The sequence below is a fragment of the Engraulis encrasicolus genome, chromosome 17, assembly GCF_034702125.1.
Source record: "Engraulis encrasicolus isolate BLACKSEA-1 chromosome 17, IST_EnEncr_1.0, whole genome shotgun sequence".
Lineage (NCBI taxonomy): Eukaryota > Metazoa > Chordata > Actinopteri > Clupeiformes > Engraulidae > Engraulis > Engraulis encrasicolus.
The window spans coordinates 39,894,105-39,908,881 of NC_085873.1; the positions used below are offsets into that span (position 1 = coordinate 39,894,105).

Here is a 14,777-nt window from a genome sequence, read left to right on the forward strand (position 1 = left end):
AAAATTGCACTTCCCTTACATGAAAAAGGGGATCTTCTCCGTTGTCAGACATTTTGAATTTCCAGAAATAGATAGACATTTTTAGTAATTGCAGTATGTGTTTATAAGTCTTAATAAAATAGTCTATTTGGACTTGTGTTGAGGGTAAATGTTTATTGCATGCATGAGCCAACATTCATCAGTGCAGCAAACATGGTTACATTTCAGCTCTGTAGAGCTTACATAAAAAGCTACTGGAACACATTTGTAATTCGACGTGGCTCAATGTGCCTCACAGTTAAAACCTGAATTACCTCTGTAAGAGTGGTTACAAAGAAAAGCCACAGAGACAAAGTAGTAGTAGATCATTCAGCATTTTGTAATTTTGCCATGTAAAATGATAAAGGTGCATTTCTGAGTTCTGGAAAAGGAGGGGTAAGTTAGACATGGGTTCTTCCTTCAGGTCAGACTAACAGTTGTAATGTTTAAGCCTCCCTGCACATTCACCAGTTTTCAGGAAAGAGTGGCTCAAATATGTCAAAACAAAAATCCTCAGAAAATAAAACAGCAGCTCAGTAAGTCATAGGCCACATCACCTGCAAGACAGCATTTCTCAGGAACTATGTTATAAAATGGCGGAAAAGGTGTCAGGGTAAGAACGGAAGGTCATCATGAGAAAACGCATAGAAGTAGTGGACACTAGAAGATCATAGGAACGCAGTGAGGTGACGTTGTCAGACAGGTTAGAGCAGATGAGATTAAAGAAAGATAGTACAAAAGAATCTGAAGTGGCCAGGTAGCATCCCACACTGACCAGGCCACTGATAACCATTCTAGATTACTAGTTTTCTAGATTACACATTAGACTAAGGAACAATATAAAGGGGAAAAAAACATGTTTAAAACCATCTACTGGAAACTGGCCCTTTTTTGGCTCCAAGGAATAAAGTCTTGTGGCCCCTTCATCAATCAAAAACAAACCAAAACGAACACTTACCGGTACTAAAATATTATATAAGTAATACTGTCTTGTGTTTGAGGGTCTTTCCAAGTACCACTACTTGTGGACAGGAAGTATGGATTGCGATTATTGCAAATGGGATTATGTGTAGTAGTCACATTAAAAAAAAAAACACACATTTTGCTGACAGTGTATTTCCTATATCACCCTCTTTTCAGAAATATTCCCTAAAACTTCTAAATTGAGGTAAATAAAAATATACATAGATATATAATAAAAACGACTACACACTAATGTTTAACATCACTTTGTCTCAAGTTAAGGTTCTCAGCATAGCAACTGGGCCAAAGATGATCAGACCTGATTATTTTAAACGATCTTTAAATGTGTAGAGTGGACACCCGTTCCAACCCATGAAATCAACAAAAAGACACCACACACTGGAGGGAGAGAAAAAAACACACAATGTGGCCAAAGATTCTGCATCATGACAATGACAACAGATCTGACCATTAAAAGGTAAATAAAAAGCAAAAAAACAAACAAAAAAATAGCAGCGGAGATACCACGGTATGTTACCTGACTCTCGCCAAATGTACTGCATGTAGTTCTGCCAAGCTCCACATGGCGTCTCACTGACTTGGAGATAGGTGCAACAACTGTACACATTTATTTGGTGATCTTTGGTGGTCTTCTGAGTCAGGTTAGGGAATGTATGAGGAGGTCACAGGCCTCGGTCCTCACAGGTTTTGCCTTATATGATCAGGGGCCTATACTACAAAGCTGGTTCAGGAGTAAACTTCAGGAGTTAAGTTAAGTTTTAATCATCTTAAAAATGAGGGCTCCTGGTTTACTCCTGAAACAGCTTTTTGTAGTATAGGCCCCATGTCTCCAAATAAAAAAATGTCATGTGCTCAAAGACTATGCATCATGGAAATAACAATAGATCTGCCCATTAAAAAGTCAAACAAAAAAGTAAAAACATTAGTGGATGGAGGAGATAAGTGAGAAGATCACAGTCCTCTTAGGTTGTACCTGAACACTATTTTTAAAAAGCGGGGCATGAGGGAGTGGTAGAAGGAGAAAGAAAAATGTGCTCAAAGATTCCGCATCATGAAAATGACAACAGATCTATTAAAAAGTTACAAAAAAACATAAAAAACCCCAAAAGTAAACCATGAATGGAGGTTGACTTCACAGGTTCTGCTTCATGAGTTTGATCATGTCTCCAAACATCTCCTGGGGCGCGTCCATGCCCCAGATGAAGTCCAGGTGCTCCCAGTGGGGGATGTCCCGGTGGAAGACCAGGTTGGGGATCTGCGTCAGGAGCACGCTCACGTCCTTGGGGTCCGCCAGGGTGTCATGGCCGCCCGACCAGAGGGCCGTAGGAACCTTCATGTCCTCCACGTTGTAGTGAGGGGGGGTCGTCTGGAGGGACGGACACGAGAGAGAGGGGGAGGGGGGGAGAGAGAGAGAGAGAGAGAGAGAAAGAGAGAGAGAGAGAGAGAGAGAGAGAGAGAGAGAGAGAGAGATAAAGAAAGAAATAGAGAGAGCGAGCAAGAGAAAGAGATAGAGATCAAGAGAAAGTGGGAGAGAAAGGGAGGGAGAGAGAGATCAAGAGAGAGAAAGACAGAGAGAGAGAGAGAGAGAGAGAGAGAGATCAAGAAGAGAGAGAGAGAGAGAGAGAGTGATCAAGAGAGAGAGAGAGTAAGAGGTCAAGAGATCGAGAATTTGTGAAGTGAATTTGTAAAGTGCATTTCATATATAGGCATGCACTGTTTGATATTCAATGGCAGATAACATTTATGGTCAGCCGGTGTCTTCAAAATATAGATTAATGCATGTAAACAACATGTTTTTGTGTAAAATAAAAAAGGACTTACCTGGTTATAGTGTTGCATGTTTCCTTTCTCACCATAGTCATACGCCATAAAGACTCCACCCTTCACCGCCTATGGAAAAACAAATAAGACGATTGACCGACTCTCTCCATGCACATTTTTTTCACACATATTTACATGCACATCACACATTACACTCAATGCTTTGCAAGTAAGTAGGTATGCCCTTTATTATCCCACCATGGGGAAATTCATGTGTTACAGCAGTACCATACATACGTACATCTTGTGCAAAAAACAGACAACATACATACAAACACAGGGCCAGGAAGTTAGAAATATATAGGGGGGATATAAAATAGAGATGTTATAAAAAAAAGATATACAGTATTTCTGTCCAAATAAATACTTTAATAGAAGTGCATAAAAACACAGGTAGTTCAGTGTTGTGATAAGTAAGGAATAACGGCCGACGAGGTGTCCCGAACCCTTTGAGGAGTAAGGAATTTCTAGAGGTTCTTCTAGAATTTTACTGGAACACTCTACAGCTCCCATAGACGTCTGTGTTAAAAATCTCGCAAAAACATTATGACATCATAATGAGACCTCAAAATTTGCTCAAAATTCAAAGGGTTAAGGGAAGTAATGTACGAGGCGGAAGCATTCTAACAGCCCGATGGCGCAGTCGAAGGATACCGCTGAAAGGGGGGGGCAGTGCTTGGTTGACATTGGAGGGCATTAGTCTATGTATATTTTTAATACTAAGGGGTGCATTGGTAGGCTTATCATCAGGGCTGTAAATAAACTTTTTTCACCACCAGCCAAAATGGCTAGTAGATGTCATTAATGTTACTATCCACAAACAGTCACTAATGGGTCAAAGTGGTTCGTAAGTTGGTCTTTTCTACAAGCCAAACTGAAAATTCACCACTATTTGGCCAGTTGGCTGGTGTTATTTTAGAGCCGTGCTTATGATGATGTCAAGGGGGCGTTGGGAAGCTTGTGTTGAGGTCCAGGGGGCGTTTGTTTAAAAAACAGGTTGAGAACCACTGAACAAGAGACAGTGACATATCTCGTTCCATCCCAACAGACACTGTGATTGAAATGAGCACTCAGGGGTGATTCAGGAAAAAAAAGAAATAAAAACAAGGCCGACAGGCGGACAACAGATGCGTCCCTCTATGCCAGTTCCAACTATGCCATTCCCCCCCTCCCCCCAAACGCCCCCCTGGCCTCCTCCTAGCCTGTCAACGCCCCCCGAGGATGTACTTTTTGTTTATTGGTCATCATGGACACTCCAAATATTGTGGCAGGCAGCAAGGCAGCAAAATGGCGAGACATGGCTTTATTTTTTGCAGTTTAGTGTATAATAAGCTTATCATCATTCTTGGATTTGGAAAAGAACCATAGGCTATGATTTGAAATTTCACATAGCCTAGATCAGTGTTTCTCAAACTTTTTCAGACCGAGGACCACTTTGTCCCCCCCAAAAAATATCGGGGACCACCTGTCAACTGAATTGGCAGTTGATGGATGCTAATTTGACACTGCTAATTTTTATGCAGATCTTTTATGCAGCACTTACTTTTTATTCACATTATAAGTCTGTATTATTGTGTTGAAAACATGAAAATGTTACAAATATAGCCTACTGCTAGCTTATCTTGGAAAAGTAGAAATCCCTTCGCGGACCACCTGAGCTCTGTCGCGGACCACACTTTGAGAATCACTGGCCTAGATGAAGTGAACATTACAAATTACCAGACATTTATTAGGCCTAACAACCTTTAGTATCACGCCATTTCAGCATTATGTGCATGTGGGAAAGAATCTAAACATCGACAAATAATAAATAAATAAAACCGTTTGGGTGAATCATGCGCTTATGGGTTCACCCCACTCTCAATGGTTCACCATTGAATTATGGACTTTTTTCAATACCAGCTTCACCGTCAAGGCACAAAGCAGTGAAACTCAATTACCCAGAATGCTGCACGTGAGCTCTCTACCCGGGTGGTTCTGGAAAACAAACATGGCGGCAACTCGCTTTACTACCTTTAATAATGTGTTAATCCGACGCTAGATTTCTTAACTGATGAAAATCGAAGGCAGAAATCAACATTGTAGTGTCTAAATATGAGGTCGATTGGTCTATTTGTGGCGTACATCACGATCGGCTGAGTTGTTGGCCTCACGTTTGTCAGTTAGCCTGTGGCTAGGCTACTTTTCGCCAACGTTAGCATCCGGTTTAGTATAGAAAGGCTATGCTTGCACGCATTCGCTCCGTAGTCTGCCGCCTTGTGGCCACAGGAAGGAACAATTTAAAGAAAGCGTTTCAGACGGACAACAATTGAATGAAAGCGTTTCAGACGGACGGAAATGTAATGAAAGCGTTTCAGACGGACGGAAATGTAATGAAAGCGTTTCAGACGGACGGACGGACAGACAGACCCTGTTATAGAGATGCTGGACGCATCTAAAAAAGGCGCATCCTTAAAAGATTGAACATACTGCATGGTGTGAGCGAAACACCCACACAGCTTTTATTTATAAACTGGTGTTTTGGTTCCCTGCGGTTAAAGTGCGAGCAGTGTGTGTGTGTGTGTGTGTGTGTGTCTGTGTGTGTGTGTGTGTGTGTACTTGTTTGTTGAAGTGTTTGTGCCTGCGTGTATGTGAGTACGTATACTGCATCTTTGTGTCTATGACTGTGTGTGTGTGTGTGTGTGTGTGTGTGTGTGTGTGTGTGTGTGTGCGTGTGCATACCTTGTGTGTGTGTGCGTGTGCTTGAGTGTGTTTGCTAACTTTGCTTGTGGGCATGTATGTGCGCACTTATGCTGGTGTGTGTGTGTGTGTGTGTGTGTGTGTGTGTGTGTGTGTGTGTGTGTGTGTGTGTGTGTGTGTGTGTGTGTGTGTGTGTGTGTGTGTGTGTGTGTGTGTGTGTGTGTCTAAGGAGGGGATATGGTGGTGGGGAGGCAGTGCTGCCATGGCGCTGGTAGGACACCACCTCCTTATCATGTCACCGCCCGGAGGGAAGCGGAGGGTATTCATTTAGCAGATCACTAAGAGGAGCGCTAACATTGTTCATGACACGGGGTACGGAGAGGAGGAGGTATGAATTGAAATGCTGGTCACTTGTTCTGTATTCTTTCCTGTGCACTTCGTATCTGCTAGTGATGTTGGCTATGGTTATGTCCTCAATTGTAAGTTGCTTTGGTCTCAGCACTGCTGGGTGGTGCGTGCCATGCATGCTGTTGTGTGTCGCCACAGAAGAGCAGATCGATCCGTGTTTCTCAACCTTTTTATAGGCGAGGCACCCTTTCAATTCATGAACATTTTCACAGCACCCTAAACCAACAAGCCGTAACATTGCATCGTATCCTATACCACACAAGCTTAGAAAAGCAACACATTTGGAGACGTCACACGACCTACGTTCGAAGTTGCAGCTGACTGGGGCGACCTATATTTACTTTATTGTGCGTAAATGGCAGATGAAAGATTCCACTGACTAGCATTAACTAAATTAATATGTATTATATTACATAATTTATTTATCAGCCACGTTTCCGCGGCACCCCAGGGTGCCCCTGCACCCCTGTTGAGAAACACTGGTGTACATCATGCGTCACTGGCTCTCACACACAGACACGGCAGAGTTAGGGTCTGACAGCAACATCTCAACCAGTGGCAGAACATTTGTACACAGGCCCCGAGGGCAAATCACTGATAGCAGGGCCCTCCATATGGCCTGCCAAAGTCACAATAATCGCACAAATACACCTACCGCGACAAGAGCGAGGCGAGCGACGGAAGTAATTGACTTTGTATTGAGTCGCGAGACAAAAGCGATTCTGGAGACTAGAGCGATTTGCTCGACGAGCGCGACAGTCTGAAGTTGAAATCATTTCAACTTTCTATGACGCGGTTCGGCGACAAGCCGCGACAGCCAATGACTGTATAGAGGTCATTGACCACAGCCAATGGGAATGTTTGAATGCTTTCGCGCGTATCGCTCTGTCGCTTGAATCGCATGGCGCCTGGTCTATTCACGCGGTTAGGCCCCCACCACCAATTCGGGTGGGCCATTGACCCCCCCTATCTTCTTGCCCCTGATCTCAACTTCAAGCTAAGAAGAAAAAAAAAAAACCTCCAGCCGCCGACAAACTGAACGTGTATGACTAAGTTGATCAGGATGAATGAGAATCTTCACATACGTATACCGGAAGGGTCTCAGTACTGACGGGGCGTGGATGCATGTTGCTTTGTGTAGCAGCTGCTGAAGAGCAGACACCCCAGCGGCTCGAGAAAACATGTTGTGGCCAAGACATGTTAGTGCGAACACTGTCTTAAGCCACTGCACTTTCTTTTCCTTTGTATTTCTGAATGTGTTTCTGTGGAAACTTGCACACTTCCTCAAATAACAGTGCTTGAAATTTAGCAAAACAAAGAGTTAACTTCCCCTAGGGGGGGCTATAGAGGACCTGTTCAGAAACACCATTCTCTTAGGTCAGGTGCTAAGTAGTGCTACTCTACTATGACATAACACAGGGCCTTTAGTAATGCACTACGACTCGGTCGTTGCCATTCTGGTAACAACATATTTATGACGCCGTGTTTTAACGGGTTAATCTATGGCAGATAAAGCTGTGTGTACCTGGGACCAGTGGACCATGTTCTGGACGGAGGTCCCTGCAGGGCAGTGGGTGGTGTACACTGGGGTCCGTGTCTACAGAGAACGCAGATAACACACCATATATTACACATCCATATCATACAATGCAAATAACAGACTATACACTGTATACAATGACAAAAGGTGAAACACACATATCTGTATATGGTAGAAGTACAAGTGCTGTTACGGATGTAATTACAACACTGGTAGTATGATATTACACAGTAACGACCATGTAACATTGTACTCTTGGTGTTGTAATTACATTACATCAATTACATTTACACAAGTACTTTTACTACGTTATACAACTCTGGAAACACAGTTATGAGCAAATAGGGCAATGTGAAAATATTTTTCGGTATCTGTTTATAGAGTGAAATTTGTGTCATTTTCTGAATCAAAACCCATGTCTAGAACATCCAGCTTCCCAAACACCTATATTTGGTCAGTGAGAAAATACTTTTTAAATGCATGTTGATTACTGCCCCACACTGACAAATGTCCCATCCCATGAGAGTAAACATATGATATGGCCATCATTAATTGAGAAGTGTATACAGATTATTTCACCAGAGATAACAGACAGAGAGGGAAGTATCCCATACCATGTTGAGATTCTTCTCATCGAAGCCACAGAGGAGGAAGAAGATGTTTCCACAGAGGACGCTGAACGGCTTCTTGGAGCAAAACTTGGTCGCAAAGAACTTGATGAGATCATTTTGGGGGAAGAAGTTCTTGTCGCCGAAGAGATCCTACAGAAAACAGAGAGCAGAGATGCAAAATAGTCAATAATAAAAGTAGTTTGTCGCTTGCTGTGTAAAACATTGAGAATAAAGTATGAATAATACTTCAGAGAATTATTGAATGAATCCGCAGAATTTTGAGCATTTCAAGTCATCATTGGAGACGTGACACGAGTCTGCACTAAAGCCAAGAGGCAATTCTGCATAGTGTTGGCCTGGTTATGATTCTTTTCAGATTTGTATTTCCCTTCCAACACTTATTTAAGCAATAAGCGATGAGAAGCCGTGGGTTTGTGTTCGATTTATAGCAGGTAAGGGGAGTTGTAGCACGGCACAAAGCTGAGTGCTGTAAACTCCCCTTTGCCGCCGTTATAAATCGAACACAAACCAACAGACTCAAGTGGCTTATTGCTTATCTAACACTGTTGCACTGAATAGCTAACAACATTTCTATAAAAAAATGTGTTTACGATTTCCAGTGGCTATCAGCCAACCACAATGAAGATCCAGATGGCACAGTGTTAGATATGTAGCCTGGTTCACACCAGACGGTGTGTGTGTAGCTTCAGCGCCTCCTGGTGGAGCAGAGCTACACACACACTTCTGTCTGGTACACAGTCTGGCTGAAGCCATCGCGTGCTACATGGCTGTGTACAAGACGGTAGTATGGACCAGGCTATTAGATATGGCCCTTCCTTACCCAAATCAGGACCTCTGGGAGTATGGACAGCTTGGTCATGGGGCTTTCTGTGAAGGCCACTGTGGCCACGGGGGCCAAGGCGAAGAACATCTTGATTTTACTGGCCACCTCAGGCATGGTGGAGAAGGTAATGAAGGCTATATAGCAGGAAACACACAGAGCACAAAAGAAACAATATGAGTGAAGACGTTCATATCATATAGGCCCCCCCTCACCCAAATGAGCGCCTCTGTGAGGTGTTCGGGGATCCAGGGGTCGTGTGTGGAGGCCACGGTAGCCACGGGGGCCAGGGCGAAGAACATCTTGATCTTACTGGCCACCTCAGGCATGGTGGAGAAGGCAATGAATGCTAGCAGGAAGACAAATACCACATTTAACAGGTAGCAGGAAGACAAATACCACATTTAACAGGTAGCAGGAAGACAAATACCACATATAAAAGGTAGCAGGAAGACAAATACCACATTTAACAGGTAGCAGGAAGACAAATACCACATTTAACAGGTAGCAGGAAGACAAATACCACATATAAAAGGTAGCAGGAAGACAAATTTCACATATAAAGGTGCACCGTGTAATATTTTTAGTAGTTCATTGCCAGAATCCATGCTGCCCATTCACAAATGTTACCTTTTTAACAAATACTTTCCACCAGTCAAATCAAATTCTATGTGTTCAATATGACAGGACATGAAAAGGGGGGATCTTCACCATGGTCCACCATTTTGAATTTCCAGAAATAGACATTTTTATTTGCAAAATAACACACAGTGTACCTTCAAAAGGTGGAATATGTAATTTCTTTGTAGTTTACTTCCAGAATTAATTATGCACATTCGCAAATGTTATTTGGCACGACCTCCTATGTCCAAGTATTCATTATGACTGGGGAAAATTACACTTTTCATACATACAAAGGTGGATCTTCTCTGCCATTTTGAATTTCCAGTGATAGGCATCTTCACCTGCAAACCTTATTGTACTTAAGTCAGGCCAGTAAATTGTAGATTACTGTATTACAATTCATATTACAATTCAATACATATTTATGAAAAGTTGCGAAGTTGCATTGAGCAGCATAGTTACAATGCCGTCTCTGGCCCACAATCCTGCATACCCCAGCTTTAAATGCACGTTTTGTTTATTAAACGAAAGTTCGAGAGAAGCGTAATGAAATTTGGAATGCCTAATTTACCACCTGCATTCTGTTTTCCACTCAACTGTCATTCACCTGAATTAGCACGAAAAGATAGGCACGCCTATTTAAAGAGCTGCATCTCATTCTCAGAGGGTGATACAGTAATTTACAGAAACATTTTGTAACATTTCCAAGCATCTGACAACTGCTTTTAAAGGATGTGTGTGTGTGTGTGTGTGTGTGTGTGTGTGTGTGTGTGTGTGTGTGTGTGTGTGTGTGTGTGTGTGTGTGTGTGTGTGTGTGTGTGTGTGTGTACCAATGGTTGTGCCTTGGGAATGACCGAAGTAGAAGATCTGCTCCTGTGTGTGTGTGTGTGTGTGTGTGTGTGTGTGTGTGTGTGTGTGTGTGTGTGTGTGTGTGTGTGTTTGTGTGTTTGTGTGTGTTTACCGATGGTTGTGCCTTGGGAATGGCCGACGTAGAAGATCTGCTCCTGTGTGTGTGTGTGTGTGTGTGTGTGTGTGTGTGTGTGTGTGTGTGTGTGTGTGTGTGTGTGTGTGTGTGTGCGTGTGTGTGTGTTTGTGTGTGTCTACCGATGGTTGTGCCTTGGGAATGGCCGACGTAGAAGATCTGCTCCTGTGTGTGTGTGTGTGTGTGTGTGTGTGTGTGTGTGTGTGTGTGTGTGTGTGTGTGTGTGTGTGTGTGTGTGTGCGTGCGCGCGCGTGTGCACGTGTGTGTGTTTACCGATGGTTGTGCCTTGGGAATGGCCGACGTAGAAGATCTGCTCCTGGCCAGAGGTCTTGGTGATGAAGTTGATGACGGCGGGGAGATCTTTCTTGGCCATCTCGTCATAGCTTCACATGGGGCAAAACACAAAACAAGTCAAGTCAAGTCAAGTCACTCTATAGCACATTTCATACACAAGTAATTCAATGTGCTTCACAACATAGCAACAATAAAACCACAATTAATGCTAAACATGGGCAACTCACAACAAGCACAACAAAATACCTCCTCTTAATGTATGTTCTCTACAAGTCTTCTGTTGTCCAGTCCTGCACTTTAAATGTCTGTATGAGCACTGTCTATGTCCATACTGTCTTATGTCCATGTATGAGTACTGTCTATGTCTATACTGTCTATGTCCTTACCTAGATTAGTCTATGTCTGCATGGGAAAGCAAGAAACGTAATTTCAAATTCTTTGTATGACCAGTGCATGTAAAGAAATTGACAATAAAACCAACTTGACTTGACTTGACTTGACTTGACTTGACTCACGAGCCGTAGGTCACACACCAGTCCAATATATCACGGAAATTAAAATATCAACACATATTAGAATAGCACTACATTACAGTAGAGTGTACATAAATATCAACAAATACTAGAATAGTAGAATATACATAAATATAGTAAAAACAGGTGCCGCCGTGCCGGTGCAACCTGATTGTACTAAAACATAGCCTAGAAATCAATAGAGAGTAATATCAATAGAGAGATAGGACAATATGAATATGAGATTAAGAAGCACAATATAAGCAGCACAACATAATTATTTGGGATAAAAAGTAGGATAAACATAACAAACAAGTGAGTGGGTGACATGCTTCATGTTAGTTGAACGTGAGGATATATGAAAATAAAAGACACTGCAATGGGCAGATATAAATAGCAGTAAAAGAATAAAAGGGCATTATGGAGAAGCAGTGTAACAGTGCACTCTCTGATTCAGTATGTGGATGTGGGTAGCGGATGTAGGCATCTCCAAGTAGGGGTGTAAATAATATCGAAATGTATCGGTATATCGCGATATATTCTGATGATTGAATCGCATCGCATCGTATCGTGGAGAATTATTAAGTATTGAAAATAATCGAATCGCTGACCCCTGCCCAATAACTTAATGGAAGTGGAAAAGAAATTGGGAAAAAAATCGAATTGAATCGTATCGTATCGTATTGTATCATATCGTGGGGCATTCTTAAGTGTCAATAATCGAATCGTATTGCATCGAATAGTAAGATATCGATATTGAATCGTATCATCATGGAGGCTGTGATTAAAGGGCGGGTTATGCTTCCTACTTGTGCCACAGAGTGAGCTTGTCGCAGCCATGATGCAGTTAATTTTGGTTTATGCCCTGTTTTGAAGCACGGTCTGCGCGATGTCATTCCACGCTGAAACTGCCTTCAATACAAAGAGTAAACTAGACGTGTCGGTTGTTTTTTAGCATCACAGACTCGACGAGAATGAAAATGAAACATTAAATCTTTATATCACGTGCATGTTTGATCGCACTGGCAGCCTCAGTGGTAGTTTGGAACAAAGAAGTGGCTCATTTGTCGAGGACGAAGCGGAATGTTTCCTCGACCTCGGAACCACTGTTCAACTGTCCAAATAACTTCAGCGTCGTAACTTGCAAGCGCATGTGTTGTCTTTGGTTCGTGTAAATAAATCAAACAACAAAGCACGGGCAACTTATTTAATGAAGAGCTCACAGTCCGTAGACCGACGAAGGTTAGAACAAGGAAGTAGCGCTTGTTCTCGACTCGAGGACAGAGCAGGCTGGTCGAGAGGACCAATCAGAGACCTATTTTCGCCCTTTCACGCCGTCGCTCCCTGCGTCGAGACACAATTTCGGGGAGGTGCCCCAGAGTACCTGCGTGATGGGGGGGGCTTCACTCCGTTAACTGCGCGGCTCACTGCATCATGATGCAGTGACGCTGATCTCGAGGCATAAACCACCCTTTACACCCCTATCTCCAAGTTGGGTGTAGTAAAGCCTGTCATGAGTGCCTGGCAGCAAGCACACTGGGCATCATCAGCAGTGTGAGGAGAGATGTTTGAGTCAAATATCTATTATCATGTGTTGGATAATGCGGTCAGTGTTGCAACTGTACACTGCACCTTGATCTTTGTTTACTATATAAGCTTTGCTTTGTAACACTTCTTTATGCATCTTATTATTTTATGCTACACCTCTACCTTGTGTTGGACAGTGCTTGGCCGGTGGCAGGTATTAATTTAGAACCCTGATTGTATGTCATATCTGATCTGAGGAAGACCACAATCGTTTGTATGTAACAGCCAGGGCAGGAATTTCGCTGGTGCCCTCCCACTTTGGCCTTGTGCCCTTGAAAAAAATATCTGCCTTAAGGCCACAGTGGCCTTGATGCCTCTCTGACGCCTAATTGATTAAAATGCATTAAAATGCATGAAATTGCATCTAAGAAACACAAATTGGGGGAGGACCCCCAAACCTCCTGCCCAAAAACATGTCCTCCTTTCTGCTAGCACGAACATGGTCACACTACCCTTTACACAGTCTTGTATTTTGCACTTCATTTGCTCTGAATTAACACCAGCCAGCCTCATGACAAAACTGGTTACATTTCAATTTGACTGCTAGAAAAAAAGTTTTCATTTATGGCCTTGGTGCACTGACTTTTGCCCTTTGTGCCCTTAAAAAATTGACAACTCAAAAGCCCAAGTGGCCTTGCCCCTGAAATGACGAAATTCCAGGCCTGGTAACAGCTGTACCTGAATTGCCAGAACTCGTCCGAGTCCGGTGATAGACTGACGTGCTTCTGTGACCAGGTGTTGCCGCGGCTGTTGCCCATCCACACGTCAAAGCCGGCGTCCGCCAGCGCGTAGCCCAGGCTGTTGTTGGGCAGGTTGGTGATCCAGTTGCTGCCCGCCGCGAGCAGCCCATGCTGCAGGTACACCACTGGCCTGGGATCTGAACAGTAGAGTAGAGTAGAGTAGAGTAACTTTATTGATCCCCGGGGAGAAATTCAGGTATTCAGGTGTCAAGTAGCTTACATAAATACACATAATGCCCACATGGACATTTAAAGACACATATAGCACAGGTAATAGTCAGGGAGAGTAAAAAATAAATAAAAAAAATAAAGAAAAAATAAAAAGGCAATGTGCAAAACCATATTCTGTGTAGCAGTGTTAATTTCGTCAACCATGACTATGACTAACATATTTCGTCAACACCCCTTTTTGATTTTCGTCATTTAGATTAAGACTAAGACTAAATTGGGAAGACAATGACTAAACCTGACACAACCTGAAGACTAAAATTGATTTTCGTCATTGTGACTAAGACTAAGACGAACATTTTAAAAGCTGACTAAATTAACACTGGTTTTAAATAAAATAGAGAAAAAGAGAACCAGTGTGTTAAGAAGTTTTATTCTGTACAGTGTGATATATTTTAAAAAGAGAAGCAGTGTGCGGAGAAGGTTTATTCTGTACAGTCAATGATATATGGTAAAAAGAGAAGCAGTGTGTGGAGGAGTTCTATTATGTACAATGTTGACTAAAATGACTAAAATGACGAAAAATTGACTAAGACTAAAATTGATTTTCGTCATTTAGACTAAGACTAAGACTAAATTGGGAAGGCAATGACTAAAATATGACTAAGACTAAAATTGATTTTCGTCATTGTGACAAAGACTATGACTAAATTTTAAAAAGCTGACAAAATTAACACTGCTGTGTAGACAAATATGCAAAAAGATACTCTAGTCTAGTCATACTAGTGAGGATCGTAAATGCTTTGTTATTAGGGGTGTAAATAATGATCAAAATGTATCGATGCATCGATCGATACTACAGCCGACGACGAGCGAATCAAATCGAATCGAATGACTGGCCCCTGCCCAATGCCCTAGCTCCATAACATAATAAAAGTGGATAAGTATTTGGGAAAAAAATTGAATCG

At 42.4% G+C, this 14,777-nt stretch overlaps 1 protein-coding gene across 2 annotated transcripts in view; it reads right to left on the reverse strand.

Annotated features, from left to right (window-relative positions):
- Window positions 1-133: 133 nt before the first annotated feature.
- The window catches only part of lipf (lipase, gastric), a 32,481-nt gene continuing 17,837 nt past the window's right edge, over window positions 134-14,777 (reverse strand). The window contains exons 4-10 of one of the 2 annotated variants that reach the window (XM_063220760.1): window positions 13,580-13,778; window positions 10,782-10,891; window positions 8,903-9,039; window positions 8,065-8,211; window positions 7,436-7,507; window positions 2,824-2,892; window positions 134-2,368 (exon numbers count right to left, since the gene is read on the reverse strand). In XM_063220760.1, coding sequence (XP_063076830.1) covers window positions 2,135-2,368; window positions 2,824-2,892; window positions 7,436-7,507; window positions 8,065-8,211; window positions 8,903-9,039; window positions 10,782-10,891; window positions 13,580-13,778 — 968 coding nt within the window. In that variant the 3' untranslated portion in view covers window positions 134-2,134. Of the gene's footprint in view, window positions 2,369-2,823; window positions 2,893-7,435; window positions 7,508-8,064; window positions 8,212-8,902; window positions 9,040-9,117; window positions 9,252-10,781; window positions 10,892-13,579; window positions 13,779-14,777 lie in introns of both variants that reach the window. The other variant, XM_063220761.1, reaches the window with a different exon arrangement.